General features: G+C 40.4%; 1 protein-coding gene across 4 annotated transcripts in view; it reads right to left on the bottom strand.

The window, feature by feature from the left end:
* Nucleotides 1-6: 6 nt before the first annotated feature.
* SPRY3 (sprouty RTK signaling antagonist 3) overlaps nt 7-23,734 on the bottom strand; it is a 66,502-nt gene continuing 42,774 nt past the window's right edge. Inside the window, exons 2-3 of one of the 4 annotated variants that reach the window (XM_014532379.1) lie at nt 9,440-9,618; nt 7-3,902 (exon numbers count right to left, since the gene is read on the bottom strand). In XM_014532379.1, coding sequence (XP_014387865.1) covers nt 2,933-3,799 — 867 coding nt within the window. In that variant the 5' untranslated portion in view covers nt 3,800-3,902; nt 9,440-9,618 and the 3' untranslated portion in view covers nt 7-2,932. Of the gene's footprint in view, nt 3,903-9,439; nt 9,830-23,734 lie in introns of those variants that run through there. The other 3 variants (XM_014532380.1, XM_005885026.2, XM_014532381.1) reach the window with 3 other exon arrangements.

Below are 23,734 nucleotides of genomic sequence, written 5' to 3'. Positions count from 1 at the left end.
AAGGGATACATATGCACACTCACTCACACGTCCGTGCGCGTACCCCAACAGGACCCATCTATACGTAAACCAGATGCAGTCCACATCAGGCCAACTTGGACACAAGTGAAAGCCCTGACTCAGCAGCAGATTGCAGATTGCAACTGCATTTGAGTAACCCTTCAGTTTCTTCTACCAAGTGTAAGGCCATTTAGAAACACACTGAGAAGAGCTCGTCTGGGTATATGGCAGAGCCCAGAGCCCCTCTGGCAGTGCACAATTTGCCTGAGTAAGGACTGCAGGATTGGGTTATCAAGGAGCTATCAAGGAGGAGGGACTTGCATTGCTTTGGGCCCTGAAACTAATAAGCAAACATCCATAGAATAACATTAGCTCCAGGAACAAAGCACTAGTGTCATAGAATCCTTATATATCTCAGCACTAAGCAAATATCAGGCAGAAGCGGAGAGAAGTGTGTGTTGCTACTCATCACCATCCAGCTTGACCCAGAGAACTGGGCACAGCTTTTAAGGGTATATAAGTTCAAAGTTCAATCAGGCAAATTTATAAGATTAACAAAAAAGTACTTAAAAATTAAAGGATCTGAAAGCAACATAAGAGGTTACAGGTATTGGTTTGGGTTTATAAATTTTCCAAGAAGCCAAACCTTATATATGGCACCATTTGCAGCAATATCATTAACATTATTAATAATCATCATAACATATTTATATATACAAAAATAGAGCAAAGCAATTCTAGAAGAGGAGGTGAACATGAAGGCGTGGAGCTGTGCGCAACCCAAATGTCAGTACACTTCAGGAAGATTCAGAACCAACAATGACTGAGTGGCACATATTTCTATAGTACACATCCGGCAGGGGGACATAGATGTTCCCTTCTTTTTCGTCCCCCTGTGTATGACTATACATCTCTCCCTACCTCTCCACCCTGCAATACACATCCATGCACACTTTCAAAGAGATGATATATAAAGTTAGAGTCTGGAAGTCTTAAACTAAGTTGGAGCACCTTCATTTCAAGCAAGTGCCCTCAATCTCTGAATTCTGTAGTGTTGGATTCACTTACAGAGGGAAACTGCATCTAGTTCTTGCGTCTTTTAGCATCAGTCTTTCGGAGCCTGCCATCACCACCACAGCCGTTTTCTATCCAAAGGTATTCACAGCACAGGCTCTCGGCACTTTGAAAAAGAGAAGTCAGTTCTCTGTATCATACACCTTTTTTTGTCTCAGTTTTCCACTGTTGCTGAAATTTAGGTTCTCAGGCAACTGTCATTGTAAAGTCAGGAGCGAGCACAGTGTGTGCAGCAAAAGGAGGCGCAATGGCAAAGATACAGCTTGGTTAGGGCTTCCTTAAATGTTCTTTTCTTTTCCACACAAGCTTCTACAAGGTGACAGAGCCAAAGGTGATGTCCACTGGGGGCAGCCCCAACACCTGGTAGTTAATTAGCTACCCACCTTGCACTGTATAAAGATCACCACACTAACTTGGCATGGTTCCTGAAAGTTGAATGGGAATGGCTTTCTGTCATTGTTAATAGAGCCCTCAGAGAAAAGTCCCATGACTTAACATGGAACGGGGTAGAGAAAATGGAACTAGGAGTCAGAAGGCCTGCATTCCAGTCCCAACTCTGCTATTAACTCAGTGTGTGGCCTTGAGCAAATTCCCTTCCTATCTCCAGGTCTCAGTTTTCCCATCTGTAAAATAAGGGCATTAAACTAGATTAACTGTTAAGATTCCTTCCAGCTCTACAGTTTTATGACTTTTGATGTCCATTATTAAGGCCTGAGCCATGCAGTCTCAGGGCAGTTAGCTTCTAAGAGAGAACAGACCTCTTTGATATCCTTTGCTTTGTTCATTTAGCTATAAAGCACGTCTGCCTTTGGCACTTGGGTCAGACATACAAAGTTATGAGCATCCTGATTTACTATCCTACTCAGCATGCTAGTGGAATCTGTCAGTACTATAAGTTCATTATTGGGAAAGGGAGTAAAACTCCAACCAATTAAACCTGGAAATGTAAGATACTTTTGCTTCATATGCTCACAAACCAGTTAAGTGTGGTTATGAGTGCACACACACGTCAGGATATAGACTATTGCTAGTGATCAGTCCGTTACAGTAATCCATTTCCCTTAATGAAAATTAGTAAATAGTATAGCATAGCAAAGTTTGGCGTCAAAGGAAACACCTACGGAAAAACAGCACTTTGGGACGTGTTAGAGAAAGAGGGACAGGTAGAGAGAGCAAAGACAGATCAAACAAGACAGAAATACAAGCAGAAAAAGGATTATACTGAGAGAGAGAGAGAGAGAGGGAAGGAAGGAGTAAAAAAAGGGAGGGAGAGAGAAGGAAAGGAGGGAAAGCAGAGTGGGTGAGAATGAAGGGGGAAGGAGTCCAGAACAGTGATGAAAGAAGAGGAGAGAGGAGAAAAAGAAGACTAAAGAAGAGAAGGGCACTCAACAGGGAGAAAGGGTCAGATTCCCTGGAATAGTGAATGTTGTTCCACATGGGCCTGTGAAAACCATCTAGAAGAAAGCTTTCAAAGGCACAGTGGAAAGCAGAGTGACGCTCAGAGCCTGCATCGAGAGGCTTTGCATTGGGGAGCCCCTAAACCTCCACGTTGCTGGCTCTGCCAGTCCTCAGTGTTCAAATCTCATGCCGATATATCACCTGAATTTGTCATGACAGCCGTAAGGGCTGAGATGGTGGGGTGCGAAAAGGTTGGAGAGGAGTGGGGTAGATACTGTGAGAAAGAACAAGGCATCCTGCACCAGGATGTACTTGGCCATTCCCCTGACACTGCAGGAACAAAATTGGTGAGGCCCTAGCTTTGGCTACTTTACTCCTCCTTCCCCTCTTCAAAGATGAGGCGTTTGCATTACTGATGGGGGCTAGAAGGAGAAAGCTCTGGATCCATTTGGTGAGGAGGTCATACAGACTTCTCCTGGGCCTTGGGGAAGGGCGCGCTACCAGAAGAGATTTTTCTGCACACAGTGTTGGTGTGCCTCTTACAGCGGCAGCCTGGTCGCCGGAGGCTGTCATAGCCCTGCTGGCAGAGATGGAGGCATCCACGGGTAGGCAGGTAGCAGCACAGGCAGGGTAAGAAGAGGGAGATGAGGCTCATGGCTGCCCAGCGGACAAAGCAAGAGCTAGGCCCGCAGGAGCAGGGCTCATCAGCGCAGTTGTCTTCATCATCAGTGGAGCAGTGGTAGAAGAGGCCCTTAACACAGCAGAGACAGGTGCCATAATCGAGGAGGCTCTCGGCAGAGCAAAGGCAACGCTGGTTGCACAGCCAGCAGGAGGGGAGAGGGCGAGATGCTGTGCAGAGGACACATTTGCAGCGCCCACACTCCTCACAGATGAAGAGGTGCTCACTGGGGTGCATTGCAGATTGCTCATCTTCTCCCTTCAGAGCACCATCAACCTTCGGGTGGGCCCCTGTTCCAGGCTGGGTTCGGATGATGGACTGGCCTGAAGGTGAGGGCGTAATGCTGGCCAGGAGCCTTTGATCAGAGGCAGTGGTGCTATGGGACATCGAGCTGGCAATGCTAGATTGGCTCAGATGCTGAGGCAAGGGCTGCAATTGATGGCACTGGCTGAGACTGCGGGGGAGAGCAGTAGGTATGGTAGCCAAGGACCAATCAGATTTGTGGGTTTGCACAATAAGGGAAGGGCTGGAGAGGGCCTGTTTACAGGGGGCTGGAGGCCGGTCCACATAATCATTGCTAGCATGAGTAGAGCGCAGCTGTTCAATAGGCAGGATTTGTTGGAAGTCATCTGTCACTGCAGCATCCATTTTGCCTTGATTCTTGAGTTCTGAGTGGCTTTGGGTCAGGATGGCACTTACGGTGATAAAGAGCCCTTGTATTTACATAGACCTTAGGGAACATCAGAAAATCCTAGGAGAGAAGAAATAGAAACAGTTAATGAGAACACACAGGCATGAGTACTTTGCAGGGAACCTATAAAGCTCAGGCCCTATCACCACCACTACCTTGGATCACTTTATGGTAGATTTCATGTCACATATTTATTCTGTAATGACCTCACCTACCTCTTTACAGGCACATCTGATCTTCCCATTCTGACTATAAAGCACTTTGGGAGCAAAGATCAGATCATTGATTTCTTTTGTGTTCCATCATATGACTAGGGTCACAGGAGCAGCTCGCTCATTCAGATGTTTGCTAACAGAGAAATCTAGGCCTTCAGCATCAAAATTCTAATAAAAACGGACCCTAATTTCAAACATAAAGGCCACTCCCCGAGGCAATGCTGATGTCAAAGAGAAAGCCTCAAAAGTCTTCTGCGAATGTTTATATATAAATTCTCCTTTCATTGAAATCTGTGAGAAGCATAAACAAACAAGTGAGAAATGACATCGCTTGATTCAATGGATAGAGGCAAGCCAGCAAGATGCAATGATGGCAGAGATGTGGCAGAGACGCAGAGGGCAGAGATTAGGCTATCTGCAGAATAACAGGAAAAAGGGCTTCCCAAGGGTGCAAGGATGCCAAGACTAATCATCCTGCAGCTCTCCTCATCTAATAGGCTGATTTAACTTATTGAGGAGGTAATTCTTTCTAAATGGGAGTGTGGCTCCAGAATCAAATTTTTTTTATCTACATGGAAGTAACACTGGGGCTGAAAGAACCATGCGAGATGATCCCTGAATTATTTTAAATATCACCTATGATTATACTTATTACCACCCCAAATCAAGTTTTATTGATGGGATTTACTTGGCAGAATCGGCTTGGGGTATTTTTTTCTAGCTTTACCTTACACAATACAATAAACTGGCTTTCTTAAAGGACAGCTACGTTCTTATATCAGATTTAAGCTAAGAAAGCATGTGCTCTATCTCCATTTTACTCCAATCCAGAATAGTTGGTGGTTATTCCCTGAAGGATTTGATTGACCCTAGTATTGTTAATGGTGACCATGAGGAAAACATTGTATACATAGCAGTTTACTGTAATGCACCACCGGAAGACTGAACAGCCAAAAAGGTGCACACAAGGAAAAAACACAAATCTAAGAGTCATCCTGGAGGCATTAGGACCTAGGAAACAACATCACGAACAAAGTACATATTTGAAATCCATCAGATTTCAGGCCGTCTCAAAATAGATTGATTACTCACACAACTGTATGGGATGGAAAGCTTGAATGAGTAATAGAATGAACAAGTGAAAGAGCATAGTGCTTGATTAGGCTTCCATAAGCAAGCAAACGTGATACTGAAATATGCCCAAAGTTCAATAACAGGAAAAATAAGGATGCAGTTCATAAAGGACTCAGTGGCTAATAATATGACCAGACTCATTGCCTTTTGAGGCTATATGCCCATGCAAACCTGTTTAGTTGAATTTACATCTGTTCATTTTTTGAAAAGAAGATTTAATTTGGTTAAAAATAACTTTTCTGGCACATAACATCACAGAACCAGTGTGAGTATAATTTCACTGTTTAGCGAGTTCTTTCAGCGTTATTTAACGCAGCACGGAGAATGCAGATAAACACTATGGAGAGTCTAAGACAAATATCTATATAACTTTTGTCAAATCACTTGCTTTGCTTGGACCACAGTTTCACTAGCGATAGAATTATAGGGATGGACGAGGTGATTCTGAAGGACTGTGCCCCATTATTGTTTATGATTATATAACTACATCATTTGACAAAAGAATTATCTTCGTCTATACCTTCTACACCTTCCATCCTTGAGGGAAAACGAAGCAGCATGGCCTTGTTTATATATCTGGACATTCAAAGGCAAAATGTCTCTTTTATTCACTTGGACTCACAGCCTCCTGAAGCCTCCCACCTCTACCTTTGTTGTATCTTTATTAAGCTCCATAATCTCAGCATTAGAAAAGAACAGGTAGTTTTCATTTGAACACTCAAATAAACAAGGACACATTGTTCAGCTGACTTGCAGGGTATGTGGATGTAGGAGCTTTGGATTGGGAAGAATCTTTTGACAAACTTATAAGAAATAGATTTGTTCACCATCCATCAGGCAAAGAAGGTGTGGGGCCCTTCAAATCCTTTACTCTGTAAGAACCACATATACTTTGGATTCATTAGACTTGTTGGTTTCCCAAAGGAAACCAGATTCAAAACATACTGAAGATTCCAAGAATCAGTGACTCAAAGGAAGGCACACAAGGTCTCAAAGCTACAGGCAATTATCATATGGGATTCCAGGGATGTCATCAGGTATCTCAGAAACATGATCAGAAGGTTGGAAGCTAAGCTTGGGGGAATATAGGTCATAATAGAAATGACTCAGAACCATGTCCCAAAGGGATTCTGTCTGGGCAGAAGAAGGGCATGTGGTGCTTAGGCTGAAAAAGTGTATTTGGATATTGATTAGATTGCTGCAAGATTGAGGAGTTGAGATGATTGGTGAAATGATTAAAGGAAGCTTTGGGCATCAATCTGGGATGATGAGGCACTACTGTCTTGATTACAGGTAAGGGGATTGACAGGATACATTCAGAAGGTTTCTTCTTGCTCTGTAAAATCTTTTTTTTAAGAATGGACCGTGGAAGATCTGCAATACGGTGGGCAGTAGGACCTGGGTAAATTCGGGGTGTTGAGTAGGATAAAACAGGATTGGATGACAATAAATTGTTTGCCATTCTGGACGTGCTGAATCCGATCTGGCTAACAGGATGAACTGAAATAGATACTGTAGGGGAAGGTAAGAGGGGGGAAAAGTGTTGAGAAATGAATAGGCAAGAGACTGTTTGCAGTACCTAGATTAGATGAAAAACTACGACTACATGCATGTTTATGATTTAGAAATCCACCCATTAAAGGCCCATTCATTGTGAGCAGCAACAGTTAAGAAACTGACTATGCTGTTAGTCAATTGCATTTTCTAGTAAATGAGAGACAGAATATACATATCACATATTATTAAGTAGGAGCCAAGGTGATTAAAAGTCTTGGCTGTACATTGATGGGATCTAGTGATTTCTGTCACGTAGTGCCTCTGCAGTAATGAATGATGCATTGTAAACCCACTCCCATCTCAGTCCCTCTGGCCAGGTGCTCAGAGCTTTCTCAACAGTTTTTCTGTAGCCCTGAAATTTGCTATGTTCAACCTAAACAGAAATTCCTTTTCTTATGTCAATTTAGGGACGAGAAAGCGAAATCCATTCAAGAAATCCTGCTTGTTAATGAAAGAAAAAATGTATTTTCTCCCTGGAACCTAAAATCTGCCATGTTGAGACTAAAGTTGAAAACTTTCCTATCTAAAGCCCTTCTAGGCTAACACCTTAAGACAGTCCTGATTTCTGTGATAAATCCTTTCTGATACAATATGATTCATCCTCAATTTCAAAGAAGAGGGGGGAAGAGAAGGAGAGCCTGGCTTCTGTTTGCTCCCACTCCCTTGGGTTCAATGCTGTTTTGTGCCTCACTGTGTAACGGCTCTGGGGTGTGTTGCCTTTTTCTGTGCTCTGCTGTTATATACACTCCTTCTCAGAATAACTGAAAGCAAACATAGGGGGAATTTCTGCTATGGCTTTATATGTTTTCTTAGTTCTACTGTTCCAAAGTCTGCTCTCTCAAAATCCCTCTCTGTGCAAAAGCATTTGCATCTCTATCACAGCACTCCCCCCTTACAAATACCAAGTTGTATATAGTTTACATTACTAACCTCTCAGCCACTGACTGGGCCTCCCTCCTACCGCATACATCTTGCTGGAGCTGCCAGGTTCTCACCACATTTAACTCTTAACTTGTCACTTTGCTCCCCTAGTCCTATTCATGACTCTAATCGTTTCATTAAGAATCACAGCGATTTCTTTCAAACCAGGGAGTCTTGCCGTTTGAAGCCCTTGCGTTTGTAAAGATCTAGGTGTTTTAGTCATGAGCAATACAGGAAAATGGTAATATCAAATGCATCCACACACTTCTAATCCTGAAGAAAATGATAGTTGTTCATTTAAGAAGTAAAAAAATCTTCCTTTGGACCACAAATCATGTTATAGGAGGCATGAAACTTAAGATCTAGTCCTGGCTCTAGCTCCGCTTTGCTGTGTGACTATGGGCAAGTGACTTTTGTTCCAGGCCTCGGTTTCTTCATCTGCAAAACGAGGGGATAGGAAAGGAAGGCTGTGAAAGCCCCTTCTTTTCCCGACGCTCTCAATTTTTTATGCTGGCTTTTTAGGTTGCGTTTCTCTGTCTCAAAGGTCTTTCATGAAGAATTAGTCTCCCTTCCTTTAAATTATTTCCTTTCTCACTACTCAGCTCCTCAACGCTGAATAAAATACCTCCAAATCCAAGTCACTCAGATCACTATCTTGATTGTTTCATAGCTAGAGAGACCAAAAACCAGAACACACACACACACACACACACACACACACACACACACACACAAAATGTGTAGAATATTACAGTCAAGTCTTAGTAAATGTTTACTTAGAGGTACAGGGGGAAAGACTAATACTTCCTTGTGGATCAACTGCTAGCCTGTACCTTATTTGTATGCATGTATGCTGCTCACTTGTTGGGAACGTGATTTAACACCTGGTATATCTAAATTCATGTGATAGCCCATTAGGTTACAGTGAAGTTTGAATGCACCCAGTAAAGCAACAGTAGTTTGCATTTCAAAATAGATTTTCTGTTTAAGAGTTCAAGGTCTGTTTTCTGTTCGTCCGGCTTGGTTTGCAGCATGCAGAGGTGATCATTATACTCAGAAGAATGGAGAGGACTGGAAATCATGGCCTTAGGTCCTATCGAACGCCCATTGGCTCACTAGACATGCTCACAGGTTCTCACTTTGGACATTTCCATATGCCACATAGAGACATGTGCCCATACCCCCCAGGCACGGATCCAGAGATTTCTAAATCATTGCTCTGACTCAATGTAAGTAGGGGGTTATGCCGTGTCAGCTTGCGCCATTTCTACCCAGGGCAAGGTGATGTGATGAAATCTGAACGATGCACAGCCCAGACTTGTGAACCAATAGCTGACTAGCCCCACGCTGACAGGATACCCGCTGGGCAGCCAGACTGGCCTCAGCATGGGCTCTCCCTACATCCTCAGTTTGCGTGGTTAGGCTGCGCTATAAGGGACCCAGGCAAGCATCAAAATGCATGGAAAGGTCAACAGGCTAGAAACGAAATTGACATTTGGCCACAAAAGGGTTATTTGGAAGTTCCATTTTGATTTATAAATATCCAGTAAGAATAGTGTTCTGCAGGAGCCGATTCATTTAAATCTCATTTAAATGGTTTTCATTTCATTTTACCCACGCGCTTGCGTTTGTGCTCGTGCACACGCGTGCGCACACACATACACACGAACACACACACGCACACGCACACACAGACGATGGCTGGAATGAATGGCAATCTGTGCATAGAAAGAATTCTGGGGTCCTTAAGATCTAATCGGTATGGCTTACCTTGAGGAAAGGATCTATCCATGCTGAGAAAAGCAGAAGAATTAATGCCCCATCTGGCTCAAAAGACCTCTTCTGATTCTTTAGGCTTCTCCAACCTCTTTTCAGAAAGTCTTGAATGAAAACTCCTTCACCGGCAGTGGAGCCAGAAACAGAGATAGTTCTGTCTCGGTCTGGTCTTTCTGACACAGCAGAGAAAACGGAAAGGGAAAAAAAAACGGTGGTGGGGGGAGGAGAGTCAGACCTGTAGTGGCAGATACTTTGTATAGATTTTCCTTGCAGATCTAAATCTTGATGCACGTATTCCCCAAAGAAAGCTCAGCAGGGTAAGTTGTTCGCCTCCTCCTCCTCTTCTTTCTCCTCCTCCTTCTCCTATTTCTCCTCCTCCTCCTCCTCCGCCTCTTTCTCCTCCCCCTTCTCCCCCTCCTCCTCTTTCTTTTTCCCCTCCTCCTCCAGCGTTTTCCTTCCCCTCCTCTTCCCCTCCCCCTTCCCTCCTCCCCTTCCTCCTCCTTTACCTCCTCCCCCTCCTCTTCTGCCTCCGCCTCCACCTCCGCCTCTGTCTCCTCCAATCTGACAGATGAACCGAAGCTGCAGAAACTGCAGTTGTAGACACAGGGTATCTCAACAGAGCAATAGATACCGATAGTGTGTGATTATTTATATAGCGCAGGGTGTGTTGGTATATAATCTGCAGAGAGCAGGGGGGGTGGGGAGGGAGGAGAGATTGCAGCGCGTTCAGCTGAGCTAGCTGGCTGTTTTGTGAATGTAGATGATTTCTGGAGGTCTTGTGAATGGGTTAGAGGGGAGGAGGGGAGGGAAGGGATTTATTGCTCCTTGTTATAATTTCTTTCTCTCCCTCTCTCAGTGTCGTTTGTTTTCCCGGAGCTGTAGCTCTTAATGCTTGGCTAAGTGGCGTCATCCAGTTGAAATTGAATCGACCCATTAGAACTCCCCATAGGAATCTCTGTATCCGGTCCCTGGGTAATGACTGAAACAGGATTTAAAGGGGAATGGGGGCGGGGTGGAGAGTAACAATTTTAAGGAGGCCTTATTTAAATATCTCTGCCAACCACAGTCCTACAGAGCCACTCAGCCCTTGCTGAGTGATTGCAGCTTCAATCAGATGGAGACAGAGCTTCTCCTTTGTTTAAGGGTTTCTCCCACGTCTTTTCTACATTCATTCCCACTTTTTTCAGCGCTAATAAAGATTATCCATCCATCATCCATTGGGAAACCATTAACCAACCTACTTTCCCTTTCTGCCTTTAGTATGTCATATATTCAACAAATATGTTTGAGAGCCTTCCTTTGTGCTAGGTGTTGCAGATTCAATAAGGAAGACAGAATCCCTGTTTCCAGGGGAGCCTCGTTGGGGCCGCCAGGCTTCTGAAAATAAAGCAGCTTTGGACATTTTCTCTGAAACCAAAGGACGGAGTTTTCTGTAAATTATCCTCAGTTCACTGTTTAATTCAATAGGAAGGGGTCTTCCTTCTGGGCACCCAGACAGAAGCACTTAGATGAAAACAAGCCTCATATTTAAAATAAAAGAGATCTGATTTCAAGTCCTGCTTCAATAGACAAGTAGCAGGAGCTTGACCATCAACATTCTTAGGATGCTTTGGTTATCCCATCGATAAAATTGAGAAGGTAAATGGTGACAGTTAAGAGTAAAACAAACCTGTGAGTCAGGAAACTCAGATTCTTAATCTTACTCTAATTCCTTGTGTGACCTTTGCAATTTACTTTACCTCTATCTAGTGCCTCAATTTCTACATACAGGAGGTGATCTGATTAGGTAATTGCTAAGATACCTTCTAGCTCTGACATTCTATTTACACCCTCTCAGGAGGGTAAAGAAAACACGAGATTAAAAACACGAATGCTTACATGGGTCTGCATGTGCATGTGAGTGCGTGCGTGGCAAAGTTGTTCCACACTGTTTTGTTGATGTGTATGTGTGTGTGAATGTATATACAATGTACATATCCATTGTGTGTGTGTGTGTGTGTGTGTGTAATTTCTAAACAAATCAGAATTTCCAGAGTCAAAAGATTTTCCTTTGTAAATTCTTCTCTTTTGTGGCTCAAACCTCTTCCTTACTCTTAACATTGACTTGAGCTTATCAAAATTATAAAAACCATTAAAGCTAATCTGTAAATTCATCCACACAAGAGGATAGATTTGCTGATATTTCATCCACCATTTTTTTAGCGGGTATTTATTGCACATCAACTTTGTGCCAAGCACTGTACTTACTAGATTCAGGTCAAACAGACCAGGGTTCAAATTTTGTTTCTCACTTTATGAGCTGTCTGACTTTGAGCAACTCAATTCATCTCTCTCAACCTGTTTCTTCATCTTTAAAATGGAGGTACTTACATCATAGGATTATGCTAATTCCTATAGATTGAATAAAGTCTTGCATTTAAAAGGTATATCATGTGTCTGGAAAATAGTAAGTGCTCAATGAACAGTAGATGTGAATATTAAGAACTTTTTCTCACCCTAATGTAGCTTATAGGAGAGGCAAGAGATTCTTTCTATTTGAAATTCCTTTGTTTTTTAAAGTCCAGCTTTAAATTTGAACAGATATGTGCTAAATATATCTTCCTTAAATATGGTTTATTTTCACGCTTTATTCCCTTATATCAAAAACTTATTTCTAATTTCTAAAGCATTAAGTCTAAATTACTCTGCCTGTCAATCAAGTTATTCTCCAACTCTATACATTCCACGTCTCTCCTCTTAACATAAGACAGGTTGAATGTTTTGATAAATACCTGTACTGTTTTTGATCTGTGGCTGGGCGTCTGTGGATACCGAGAGCTGATTGTGTGCATTGTTCTATTTTATTTTATATAGGGACTTGATCATCCGTGGATTTTGGTATCTGTGGGGATTTCAGTAACCAAACCCCTCGTTGATACTGAGGAACAACTTAAGTTTTGGGGGAGTCATAAGTTATACAAGGATTTTCAACTGTTCAGGGGGGTCAGTGCATTGTTCAAGGGTCAAATGTATAATTAGATATTATTTATTAATACATAATTAATAAATGAATCCTTGCTCCCCAGGGGCTCATACTTTGGCAGGGAAGATAACACGTAGACAAATATAATAAAGAATAAGTGCAATGGAAAGAAGCAGAGAGAAAATACACCTCATCCAGTATTGAGGGGGTTATGGAATGCTTTCTAGAAAAGGTGACATTGAAATATAAATTTGAAGGATGAGAAGGACATTACAGCCAGTGGGAATAGCATGTGCAGAAGTCAAGAGGTAGCATAAAGGATGACAGGATGAACTGCAAATAGAACCATCACTGGATCTCCCAAACTCAGTATAATGCTTGGAACAGAAAAGATACTCAAAAAATATTTGATACTCAAAAGAACAAATAAAAACGATTGCAAGCAGAGATAGCATAATGAACAAAGACACCAAGATGTGACAACAACATGTTTTGTAAACCATTCTAAGGAGGGTACCCTACACTCATAGCCTTAGCAAGTCAAGAGCAGAAATTTTCTCTAGAAGGCACCACCCACATGTTTTATTCATATTCCTGGAATGTACTAAGCTTATTTAGGTTTTCCTAAATTGTAGCAAGTGGAAATAGATTATATGTGAAAAACCAAGTTTGTATGATAGTCCAATTCAGTGTCTAAAATAATCATTATCAGAATCTTCATCCATAAACCAAATCAAATATCAAATTCTCTCAGCCCATAATTATAACCAATTCTCTCTTATTTTGTCTGCATGAAACACGTATTCTGCACAAATTCTGAAAATATTTCCTCATTCTCTTTTTCCCAGAATAGAGCCCAAATACATCTGAGAGCCTGTAAGTTCCTATATGAGGCCAGTTCTATCCTCTCATTATTGTCTACTGGAGTCAAGAGTAGCTCTTTAGAAGTAACAGATGAGCCCTAGCCGGTTTTGGATAAAGCATGGGCCTGTGGACTGAAGGGTCCCAGGTTTGATTCCAGTCAAGGGCAAGTACCTAGTTTGCAGGCTCCTCCTTGGCCCGGGCCCTGGTCAGGGTGCATGCAGGAGGCAACCAATCAATGTGTTTCTCTCATATCAATATTTCTCTCTCTCTTTCCCTCTCTCTTCCACTCTCTCTAAAAATCAATGGAAAAATATCCTCAGGTGAGGATAAAAAAGAAGAAGAAGTACCAGATGAAAATCTATGGGCATCCTGACTCAGCAATGGTGATGCCAGAAGAAGTAAATAATGCCAAGGAAATGGAATTTCTTAACCAAAAACCTATAGGGCTGGTGATAATTCTTTTCTTTTCCAAAGAAACTGGCAAACAATATAGGAGCAATATCATCAATAATAAGATCATGGGATAGAAAAGTCAGAGAGAAAAAAATGACCTGGGAGAGTACAGAATTGTAGAATGGGGGGACAATGTGGTCCTGTGGAAAGAAAGCTGCACTAAGAGTAAGGAACTGTAAATTCCAGTATCCTAACCTGCCGTGTGGGTTTGGAAGGTCATTTCTCATCTCTAGGCCCCATTTTCTTATCTGTAACATAGTATGCTTCAATGTAATTAAATAAAACAAACATATACTTAGTACCTACCCAATATCAGGCAATATATTTGATGTAAAGAAAGACACAGAGATGAATTGTGACACAATATGTCATCTAGTAGGCCCTCAATACATACTGGTTGAATGAATGAATGAATGAGTAGTCTTATCCTCTCATTACTCAGTCTAGTAGAATAACTATACATATAAACACATAAACTGCAATATAATTGATCATTAAATCAGATGACACATCATTGTGGCTTGAATGAAGATAGGGACAGTGTGGATAAAGAAAAGTGGATGATCAGTAGAATATAGAATAACCAAGACTTTGACTTATTAGATGTGGTGTGTTAATTGCATCATTTACTGAAATTTGGAGGGAACATTTAAAATACCTTTGAGTACATTGGGGTTGAGATGCCTATGTAATATCTAAATGGTAATGTAGGTAATATTAAACACTGGTTTTGAGCTTAAAAGAGGATATGGATCAAGAATAGAAATATGGGCACTCATAGTGTACAGATTTACGTCATGTGAATAGATGAGTCTAGCCAGAGAGAGTGTGCAGAATGTTAGAGTGACAGAAAGGTAGAAGTCAAAACCCCAGAGAGCACAGGTATTTAAGGGATTGGCAGGAAAGAAGTCTATAAAATAGACTGAGAAGGGATGACCATAAATGAGTCAGGAGAATCATGAGTGTGTGGTGCCTGGCAGCTAAGAAAGTATATTTGAAGTTGAATGATCAACTATCAATTGCAACAGATTGGTCAAGTGAGATACATAAAAGATATAAAGTATCTACTGGTTTGGCAATTTGGAGATTGCTAGTAAATTTGGTGGAGAGAATAGAATTGTATCTTTCAAGCAGTGATTCTCAACCAGGACTGCACATCAGCATCATATGTGAAACTTTATCAATCTACATATTGCTAAGCCTTACTTCCAGAGATTCTTACTCAGGAGATATTGGGTGAGACCCAGAGAATCTGCATTTTCAAAGAGTCCCATATGGCTCCTGAATGTACCATGCTTTCTCTTACCTCTAGATCCATTACAAACACTATTTTCCTTGCCTGGAGTAATGGAAACTCCCAAATCTACATCTCTGGGCCAGACTTCCTAGCTTAACTCTAGACCCAAATATCCAACAGCCGATCGGAAATTCCCACCCATCATCTTCATTTATCCACCAAAGGTGATGTAGGGTAATGGAGATTGCTATTTTATGAATGGTGGTTATGGAAAGTCTCTCTCATTAGGTGTCATTTGAGCTGAGTCTCAAATAAGCTATATGGGGACAGCAACTTCCACATGGAGGGAACAGTACATGCAAATCTCTGAGGCCAGCATGTGCTTGGCATGTTCTAGGAAGAACAAAGAGATTAGCATGCGTAGAGTGGAAGGAGTAAGGGGAGAAAATGAAACCAGCACAGAACTGGATCATGTGGAGTCTTGTAGGCCATGTTAACAACTTTGCATTTTGAGAAGATATTGTTTAGAAGATATTGGTTTTTGTCTAGAGAAGTGATGTAATATGATTGGTAATTTTAAAAAGATCACCGTGGCTGCCCTATGGAGTACATATTTGGGAGAGGGACTTGGGGTGGAAGCAGGGAGAATAAGTAGGAGGTTATTGCAACAGGTCAGATGAGAGAGGAGTAACAGTGGAAGTGATGAGAAGATAGAATTGGAAGTTAGAATTCTGGAACTGTGTTTATATTTTCTGCCATCAAAATATCTGGGGTTTTTTTCTGATTTTTTTCCATTTCAGTGAAAGGCATCACCTATATTTTCCCAACACAAAATGTGTGTGTGTGTGTGTGTGTGTGTGTGTGTGTGTGTGTGTGTGTAAATGTCTCTGTCTTTTCTGAATGTATGTATACTGACTTTGGCCTGTCTGCATGCCCTAAGTTGCACAGGCATGCCATCACCACAGAACTTACCTCTAGGCCACTTATAGTGTGCCTCAAGTACATATTTTTATATGGCCTGTCACACTTCCTACTGGGCCCCTGTGTCCACATTCATGTACCAAAAGTGTACCATGGTGGTGATGAATATTTATTGAGCATCTGGCCATGTGGTGTTTAGATTCTGGTATTTACTTAGCGGAACATTTCCCTGCTTTACATATATACCAGCATATCTTTCACTTTTTTTCAGCTATGCAACTTTTTTCTCCATATTAATGACAAGGTTTAAAACAGCAATGAGGTAAAGAGACAAAGCTGGGAATGGCAGGAGCTTTGAGGTCACTAATGTGCCCATGTTCCACACTCTCCTACAAGGGAGGACAGCCTGTTACAGGTGACAACAGCACAGAGGATTACATTCGGTTCTGGGAGCAGTTTATTTTCAGAACTGACATCCTACCCAGTACTAAATATAGCCAGTCTCTTCCTTTCAAACAAGGGTTTCTTTTCTGTTAAACTTCAATAAAGCTCTTAGCTCTGTATTACAAAGTCAGTCTCCCTCCCTCCTACCCTTTCCCCACCCCTCTCCACTACCTTTATGAAACTTATTATTGTTATACTCCCTCTCCCCAACCACCTACTTTCCTTTCTCTGGCCTCCTTGGTTTCTTCTCCTTCTAAATATCTCCTCTTTCTTAGTTCTCTCCTCTGATTTCTTGATGTACTTCACTATCCCTTCTGGGCACTTTCCTCTTCATGTCCCCAATTTTTAAAAATGCAGTCTCTTACAAATGCCCTCCCCCAATAGGTCAAGAGAATACAGATGTCTTAAGATTAAAATGAGATATTTTATTTATTTGTTTTTGAATCTCCCCAGGCTGAAGATAGCCATGTTTGCCTCCTTATGTGCCAACTGATTGTCATGTAATATTAATGACATGCCAGCATTGATTGAGCATTAACACTGTATTTTTCTAAGTATGTTATACATATAACCCTAATAAAAAAAATCCTCCAAGTAAGGAATGTCCTCCCCATTTTAGGATGGGACAACTGGGGCCAAGAGAGGTAATGGTAAGCTTCCTTAGGCCAAATAGTGACTATTCCATAAATGGAATTTGAACTTAGGCAGTCTGACTCCAGAGCTCACACCTTTAACTCCCATGCCATACTACTTCTCTATAGTAGGATTAGTGTCTATTGTATGCCTACTAAATAAACAGGGAGCAGAAGGGTAACAGCTTCTAAAATAGCTTTCAGCTGACTGAGAAGATTGTACTCTTGTTAACTTTGCTTTTACTAAAGCAAAATGTGAAGGTGAAAGAATTCAGAGAAACTGGGATAAAACATGAAAAGAACTAGAAAGGGTTTTTGCTTTCCCTTTTTCCTGCTTGGTTTGAATTATAATTCTGAGTTTTAGGCACTAATAATCTCTTTGTTCTTTAGTTAGACTATGTGAATTCATCAAGACCCAAACAATTTATACAGTTATATTGCAAATTCTGCACCAATTACAGCGAATGAATGGTTATATTCATACAATGGATTACTACTCAACAATACAAATGACTTGTTTTAGTCTATTACTATTACTCAACAGTCAGTCCATGATTATTATTTGTAGAAAACTTCCTGAGCAACTTCTCTAAATCACACGTTTTTATACACTAGCTACTATGTGTTATCTGAAAATGAAATGAAGAAACCTAATTCATTTACAATATCATCATAAAAGATAAAACACTTAGGTTTAAATTTAATGAAAGTGCAAGACTTGTCCAGTGAAAATTATAAAATGTTGAAAGAAATTAAAGAAGACCTAAATAAGTGGAAGAACATTCATGTTCATGAATTAGAGCAGTGTCAGGACAATTTAATGGGGGAAAGAGTAGTCTTTTGAACAAATGGTGATGGAACAACTGGATAGCTACAGACAAAAGAATGAAGTTGGACCTCTACTTCAAACCATATACACAAATTAACTCAAAATGGATCATAGACCCAATGAAGGATATGAGTAAAACTTTGTGACCTTGGATTAGGCAAAGTCTTCTTAGATATAATAACAAAAGCACACATGACAAAAAGAAGAAATAGATAAATTGTACTTCTTTAAAATCAAAACCTTTTTTGCTGCCAAACATATCATCAAGAAAATGAAACTACAACCAATAGAATGGGAGAAAATGTTCACAAGTCACATATCTGATTAGAAACTTGTTTCCACAATAGACAGAGAAACATTCCAACTCAACAACAAAAAACCCACACAAATAACTGAATTGAAAAATGGGCAAAGGATTTGAATAAAGATTTATCCAAAGAAGACATAGAAATGGCCAATGTGTGATGGAATATTACATGGTGGTAAAAAAGAAGGAAATCTTACCATTTGCAAGAGCATGGATGGATTTGGAGAGTATTATGCTAAGTGAAATAAGCTAATAAGAGAAAAACCAGTACCATATGATTTCACTCATATGTGGAATCTAATGAACAAAATAAACTAACAAACAAAATAGAAACAGACTCATAGATACAGAGAACAGACTGACAGCTGTCAGAGGGGAGTGAGGTTTGGGGGGGGTGATAGGTGAAGGAATTAAGCAAAAAATAAATAAAACCTCATAGACACAGACAACAGTATGGTGATTGCCAGAGGGAAAGTGGGGTAGAGGTAGGTAGAAGAGGGTAAACAGGAGATAAATGGTGATGGAAGGAAACTTGATTTGGGGTGGTGAACACACGATACAATATACAGATGATATATTATAGAATTGTGCATCTGGAACCTATAAAATTTTATTAACCAATGTCACTCCAATAAATTCAATTAAATATTTTTTAAAAGCATGAAGGCAGTTAGACCTCTGGCATAAACATTATTTTCTTTAGCACTTTGCCATTGGCCTTTTAACTTTATTTATAATACTTCATGCTTTGCAAATGTTTTAAATTGTTAGGTAGTTAAACTGATCAATCTTTTCCATTATGAGATTGACATCTAGTTTTAGGCCATATCTCCCCATGTTTTCTTCTAGTACTTCTTATATTTTGATAATTTCATTTTTTCAATAAATCTCCAATGCATCTGAGTTTATTTTGGTGGAGGGATATGTTAGTAATCCAGCAGAGCTACCTCACAGGGATGTGTAGTTTATGCACTGTACAAAGGTGCCTTGAGGATATTTTCTTTGACTTTAAAGCTTAAATTTTTTTTACAAAGATCTGTCTAGGCACGTGTCATTCTTCCCATTATTCCTGCTTAATGGGCTCCTTAAATCTGAACACTGAAGTCATTCTTCAGTTTAAGGAAATTTTAGTTTAGTATTTCTTTGAGTCCTTCTCCTCCCTCACATTCTTTTCTTCTTTTCTGTCTCTGTTTCTATCTTTGCATCTCCCTTCTCTTCCCTTCCCTTCCTTTTCTTTCTGGAACTTTCATTAAACAGACACTGGGTTTTTCATAAAGATCTCTACATCTCGTAAGTTTTCTTACCTTTTGTTTGTTGGTTTTTTGTATTGAATCCTGGGAGAATGTATTCAATCTTCAACTAAGTTATTCTTGTTTTAGCGTACTGCTAGTCACCCCTTTAGTAATGGGTAAATTTTTGGCAATTATGTTTTTCATTTCTAAAACCTCTATAGTAGACATCGTCATATTTGTGTCTGACCAAAATATAATGAATAGCCTTTCTATAGTTGAGAAAATCTTACATTATAATTTTTACCTCAAATGTTGAAGTCAAAACTCACACTTCTAGTCTGTACTGAAACTAAGATGTAGAAATATGACTTAGGTCTACCAATCAGATGCCCTAACATGACACTTTGATTTGGAATTGAAGACATGCATAAAGTAATACTGTGTGGTTTTTATTTTTGCTGGAATAGGTGGTAGTGAAGGAACTTGGCTTTGAAGGATGGCAGAGATTGCAAGGTCAAGTTCTTAATTAAAGTAGTGGCATCAGTGCTGGCAGCAGTAGCTGTTGCAGTAAAGTCAATTTCTTGGCATCTAATGCGGAGCAACAGTTTTTCTTATCAGGCAGATTCTGTGGCATTAGTCCTAGGCAATTGTTTCTGGAAAATGAGCTTTAAGATTGGTTTTCCAGCCTTTCCTTAATAAATAACTGCACCATGTACATAATCCCAATTTTAGCGTCCCCTTTTCAAACCATTTCTTTCTATCTTTTCTGCTCACTGCTTCTAATGCCAGATTCCTAACATTTTCTTCACCCTACTGGGACCTCCAATCCATTAACCCTGCTACTTTTTACTGCTACTTGCCTTCTTATTTGACTTTGTATTTCATGGTACATCATTATAATCACTCCCAGGCATATACCATTAATTCTTTTGCCGCTCTTTCCATTCATCTTACTCACCTGGGAAAAACCCAAACCTGATTAAATTCAAGTCTCCATTTATTCTGTTCCCATATCAACTGGTTTGATCCATTTAATTTTAGTCTTCAAATTTATGGCCATTAACCTCAGAGGGCCTTTAGTGCTGCCTGGCAATGCTATGACATTTTATGCCCACTCCCTAGATGACTATTTTATACTATCTACTCTCTCCTTAATCCTCCAATATCTAATACATACTCCATTCTCACTCTCACCTGATGACCCTTTTAATAAGCTACCCTTGTTAAGGTTACCAATGACTTCCATATTGCTAATTTCAAAGGTTAATTACCAGTCTTCATCATACTTGACCTGCCAGTATTTTAACTTTATCTTTATTGTTGACACTGTTACAGATGTCTCTATACTCTCCCCACTTTGCCCACCTCCATCCAGCCTCAGCACCCCCTTCCCTTGGGCCATCACCACACTATTGTCTGTGTCTGTGGGTTATGCATATATGTTCTCTGACTATCCTCTCCTTGAAACACTTCTTTTACTTGGCTTCCAGGACACCTCTTTATACTTCTTCTCCTATCTGACTGGTTATTTCTTCTCAGTATTCTTTGGTGATATTTTAGTATCCAGTTGCAAAATATTGAAGTAATGCAAGACTCAATCTTTGGTCCTCTTTTCTTCTCTACACTCATTCTTTAGCTGATCTCATCCAGTCTCATGACTTTAAATGCCTTCTATATATAGAGGACTCTCAAATTAATATCTATAGCCTAAGATCCCTCCCTTGAACTCCAGAATAATATATTCCACTGCTTACTCAACATCTCCACTTAGATGTTCAATAGACATCTCCTACTTAACATGTCAAAAAACTCAGCTCTTCTTTCTCCAACAAAATAAATTAGTTCTGCAATTTTTTATTAGAATAAATAGCTCCTTAGTTATTCTAGTTCTTCAGGCAAAAATCTTCGAGTTATCTTGAGTTATCTTTGTTCTCTCTCTCTCTCTCTCTCTCTCTCTCTCTCTTTCATGCCCCAAACTCAATCCACTAGCAAATCCTGTCCATATTTCCTTTTAAATATATCCAGAGTCTGACCATAAATCCTTCTCCCCACTGCTAAGACCCTGCTCCAAGCCATAGTCATCTCATTCCTGTATCACTGTAGTAGCCTACTAACTGGTCTCTCCACTTTACCTTTGCCCTCTCTAGTCTATTGTCTACACAGCCACCAGAGTGAAATTGTTAAAATGTAAGCCTGATTGCATCAGTCTTCTGCTCGTAACCCTACAATGGCTTTTCATACATCTTACTGAAATCCAAACTACAGAGGTCTACAAGATCCCATATAATTTAGCCTATTCTTATCACTTTCTTTTTAACATCCACCATTCTTCCTCACTCACCCCACCGAAGCCACACTGGTCTCTTTACTATTAATAAAACAAACTCATAAATACACAATAGAGTATGCAGATGTCATTTTATAAAGTTGTACACCTTAGATTTATAGAATATTATTAACCAGTGTTACTGCAATAAATTTAATAAAGTTTCTACAGATATTATAATTAAAATAGATACATATTTTTAAAACCTAGACACTCCTTTTGCTTGGAACATTCTTCCTCTATCCTCTTGGTTCATGTCATCACTTCCTTTAATTCCTAGTTCAAATATTATCTTATTAGAGAGGCCTTCTCTGATCACACCATCTACAATAGCGTGCGCGCGCGCACACACACACACACACACACACACACACACACACACATCCTTGTTATTTGCTGTCTCCTTTATTCAGCTGGATATCATTTTCTGAGTCATATAGTTCTTTGTTGTCTCTTGTATTCCGGTGAAATATAAGCTCCTTAAGGACAGGGATTTGGCTGTTTTGCTTTCTTCTGTATCCCCAATATCTAAAAGACTAGTTGGCACATAGTAGCCACTCAATAAATATTTGCTTATGCTTAAACTAGCCTGCATGAATTAGATTGCTTACAAATAAGAAACCTGCTTTCTTTTTTTGAACAGAAGATTATTTTTATTTTATGAATGTGAGATATTAATAATATGAGTATTATAAGTCTTTCTCTAAAACCTGTTTATCCATATTTATGAATTCTTTTTCTTTCTCTATTTACTATTTCCTTAGACTTAGTTATTGTGTTGGTTGAGTGTGGTGACCTTTCACGGTTTGTTTTTTTTACTTTTCACTAAATATTTGGTGATTCTTTATTACCTATTTATATTTACACATGAAGACCTAGATTTAAAAATGTCTGTGTCTTGCCCTGGCTGGGTGGCTCAGTTGGTTGGAGCATCATCCAGTGCACCAAAAGGGTTGCAGGTTCAATTCCCAGTGAGGGTGCATACAGGTGGCAACCAATCGATGTTTCTCTCTCCCTCTCCCTCTCTCTCTGTTTCTCCCTTCCTCTCTGTATAAAATCAATGAACACATCTTCAGGTGAGGGTGAAAAAATAAAAATAAATAAAAGCGTCTGTGTCTTGAATTCATATTCTCTGTGCGTGTGAAAATTCTTTTTTAAAAATATTTTTTCTTTATTGATTACTAGAAACCTAGTGCATGAATTCGTGCATGGGTGGGGTCCCTCGGCCTGGCCAGTGATCATGGCCTATCAGGGGGCCCGGCCGGCATGGGGGGAGGGGCCACAGGAGGTTGGCTGTGGGAGTGCACTGACTACCAGGGGGCAGCTCCTGCATTGAGCATCTGTCCTGTGGTGGTCAGTGCCTGTCATAGCCACTGGTCGACTGGTCATTCCGGTCATTCTGTCATAATGGTCACTTAGGCTTTTATATATATAGAAGGTATTACGTATGTGTCCTTGTCCCCCCACTGCCCCTCCACCCCCCACTCATGCCCTCACCCCTCTGGTATCTGTGTCCATTGGTTATGCTTATATGCATGCATACAAGTCCTTTGGTTGATCTCTCCCCCTTACCCCCACCCTCCCCTACCTTCCCTCTGAGGTTTGACGGTCTGATCGATGCTTCTCTGAAAATTCTTGTTCTCTTGGCAGTTAATGCAGAATCGGATTGCTATATCCCTAGTTCATTGTACATAAGAGCAGGGTAAAACCAGAGAGTTCCCTCTTCATGGTAGATGGTGCTCTCCTAATTAGTCTTGAGTCCATGTAGCAGCCAGACATTTCCTAATGCCCAATCTGTTAGTCAGCCTTCAATATCAGAATTCTTTGTTTAAAGTCTTCATCCTGGATCAAACACCAGTGACGGGGAGGATTCATGTCACTGTTCCTCAGTCTTTTAATGAAATCTACCATCTGTCATCCTATGACCCATTCCCTTTGTCTTCTTGCTACCTCTGACTTAGGGTATTCCAAGGTTCTACTAGCAAAATTACTGTTTTTGGAGGTCTCTCTTTTGTCTGTGTGGCCACACCACTACCTAAACACTATTTCTTATAATTACTTAACTATGAAAACATGATATTT

Source organism: Myotis brandtii, unplaced genomic scaffold (genome assembly GCF_000412655.1).
Source record: "Myotis brandtii unplaced genomic scaffold, ASM41265v1 scaffold889, whole genome shotgun sequence".
Lineage (NCBI taxonomy): Eukaryota > Metazoa > Chordata > Mammalia > Chiroptera > Vespertilionidae > Myotis > Myotis brandtii.
Note: the sequence above shows the minus strand (reverse complement) of the source record. Positions and strands in the feature narration are given on the sequence as shown.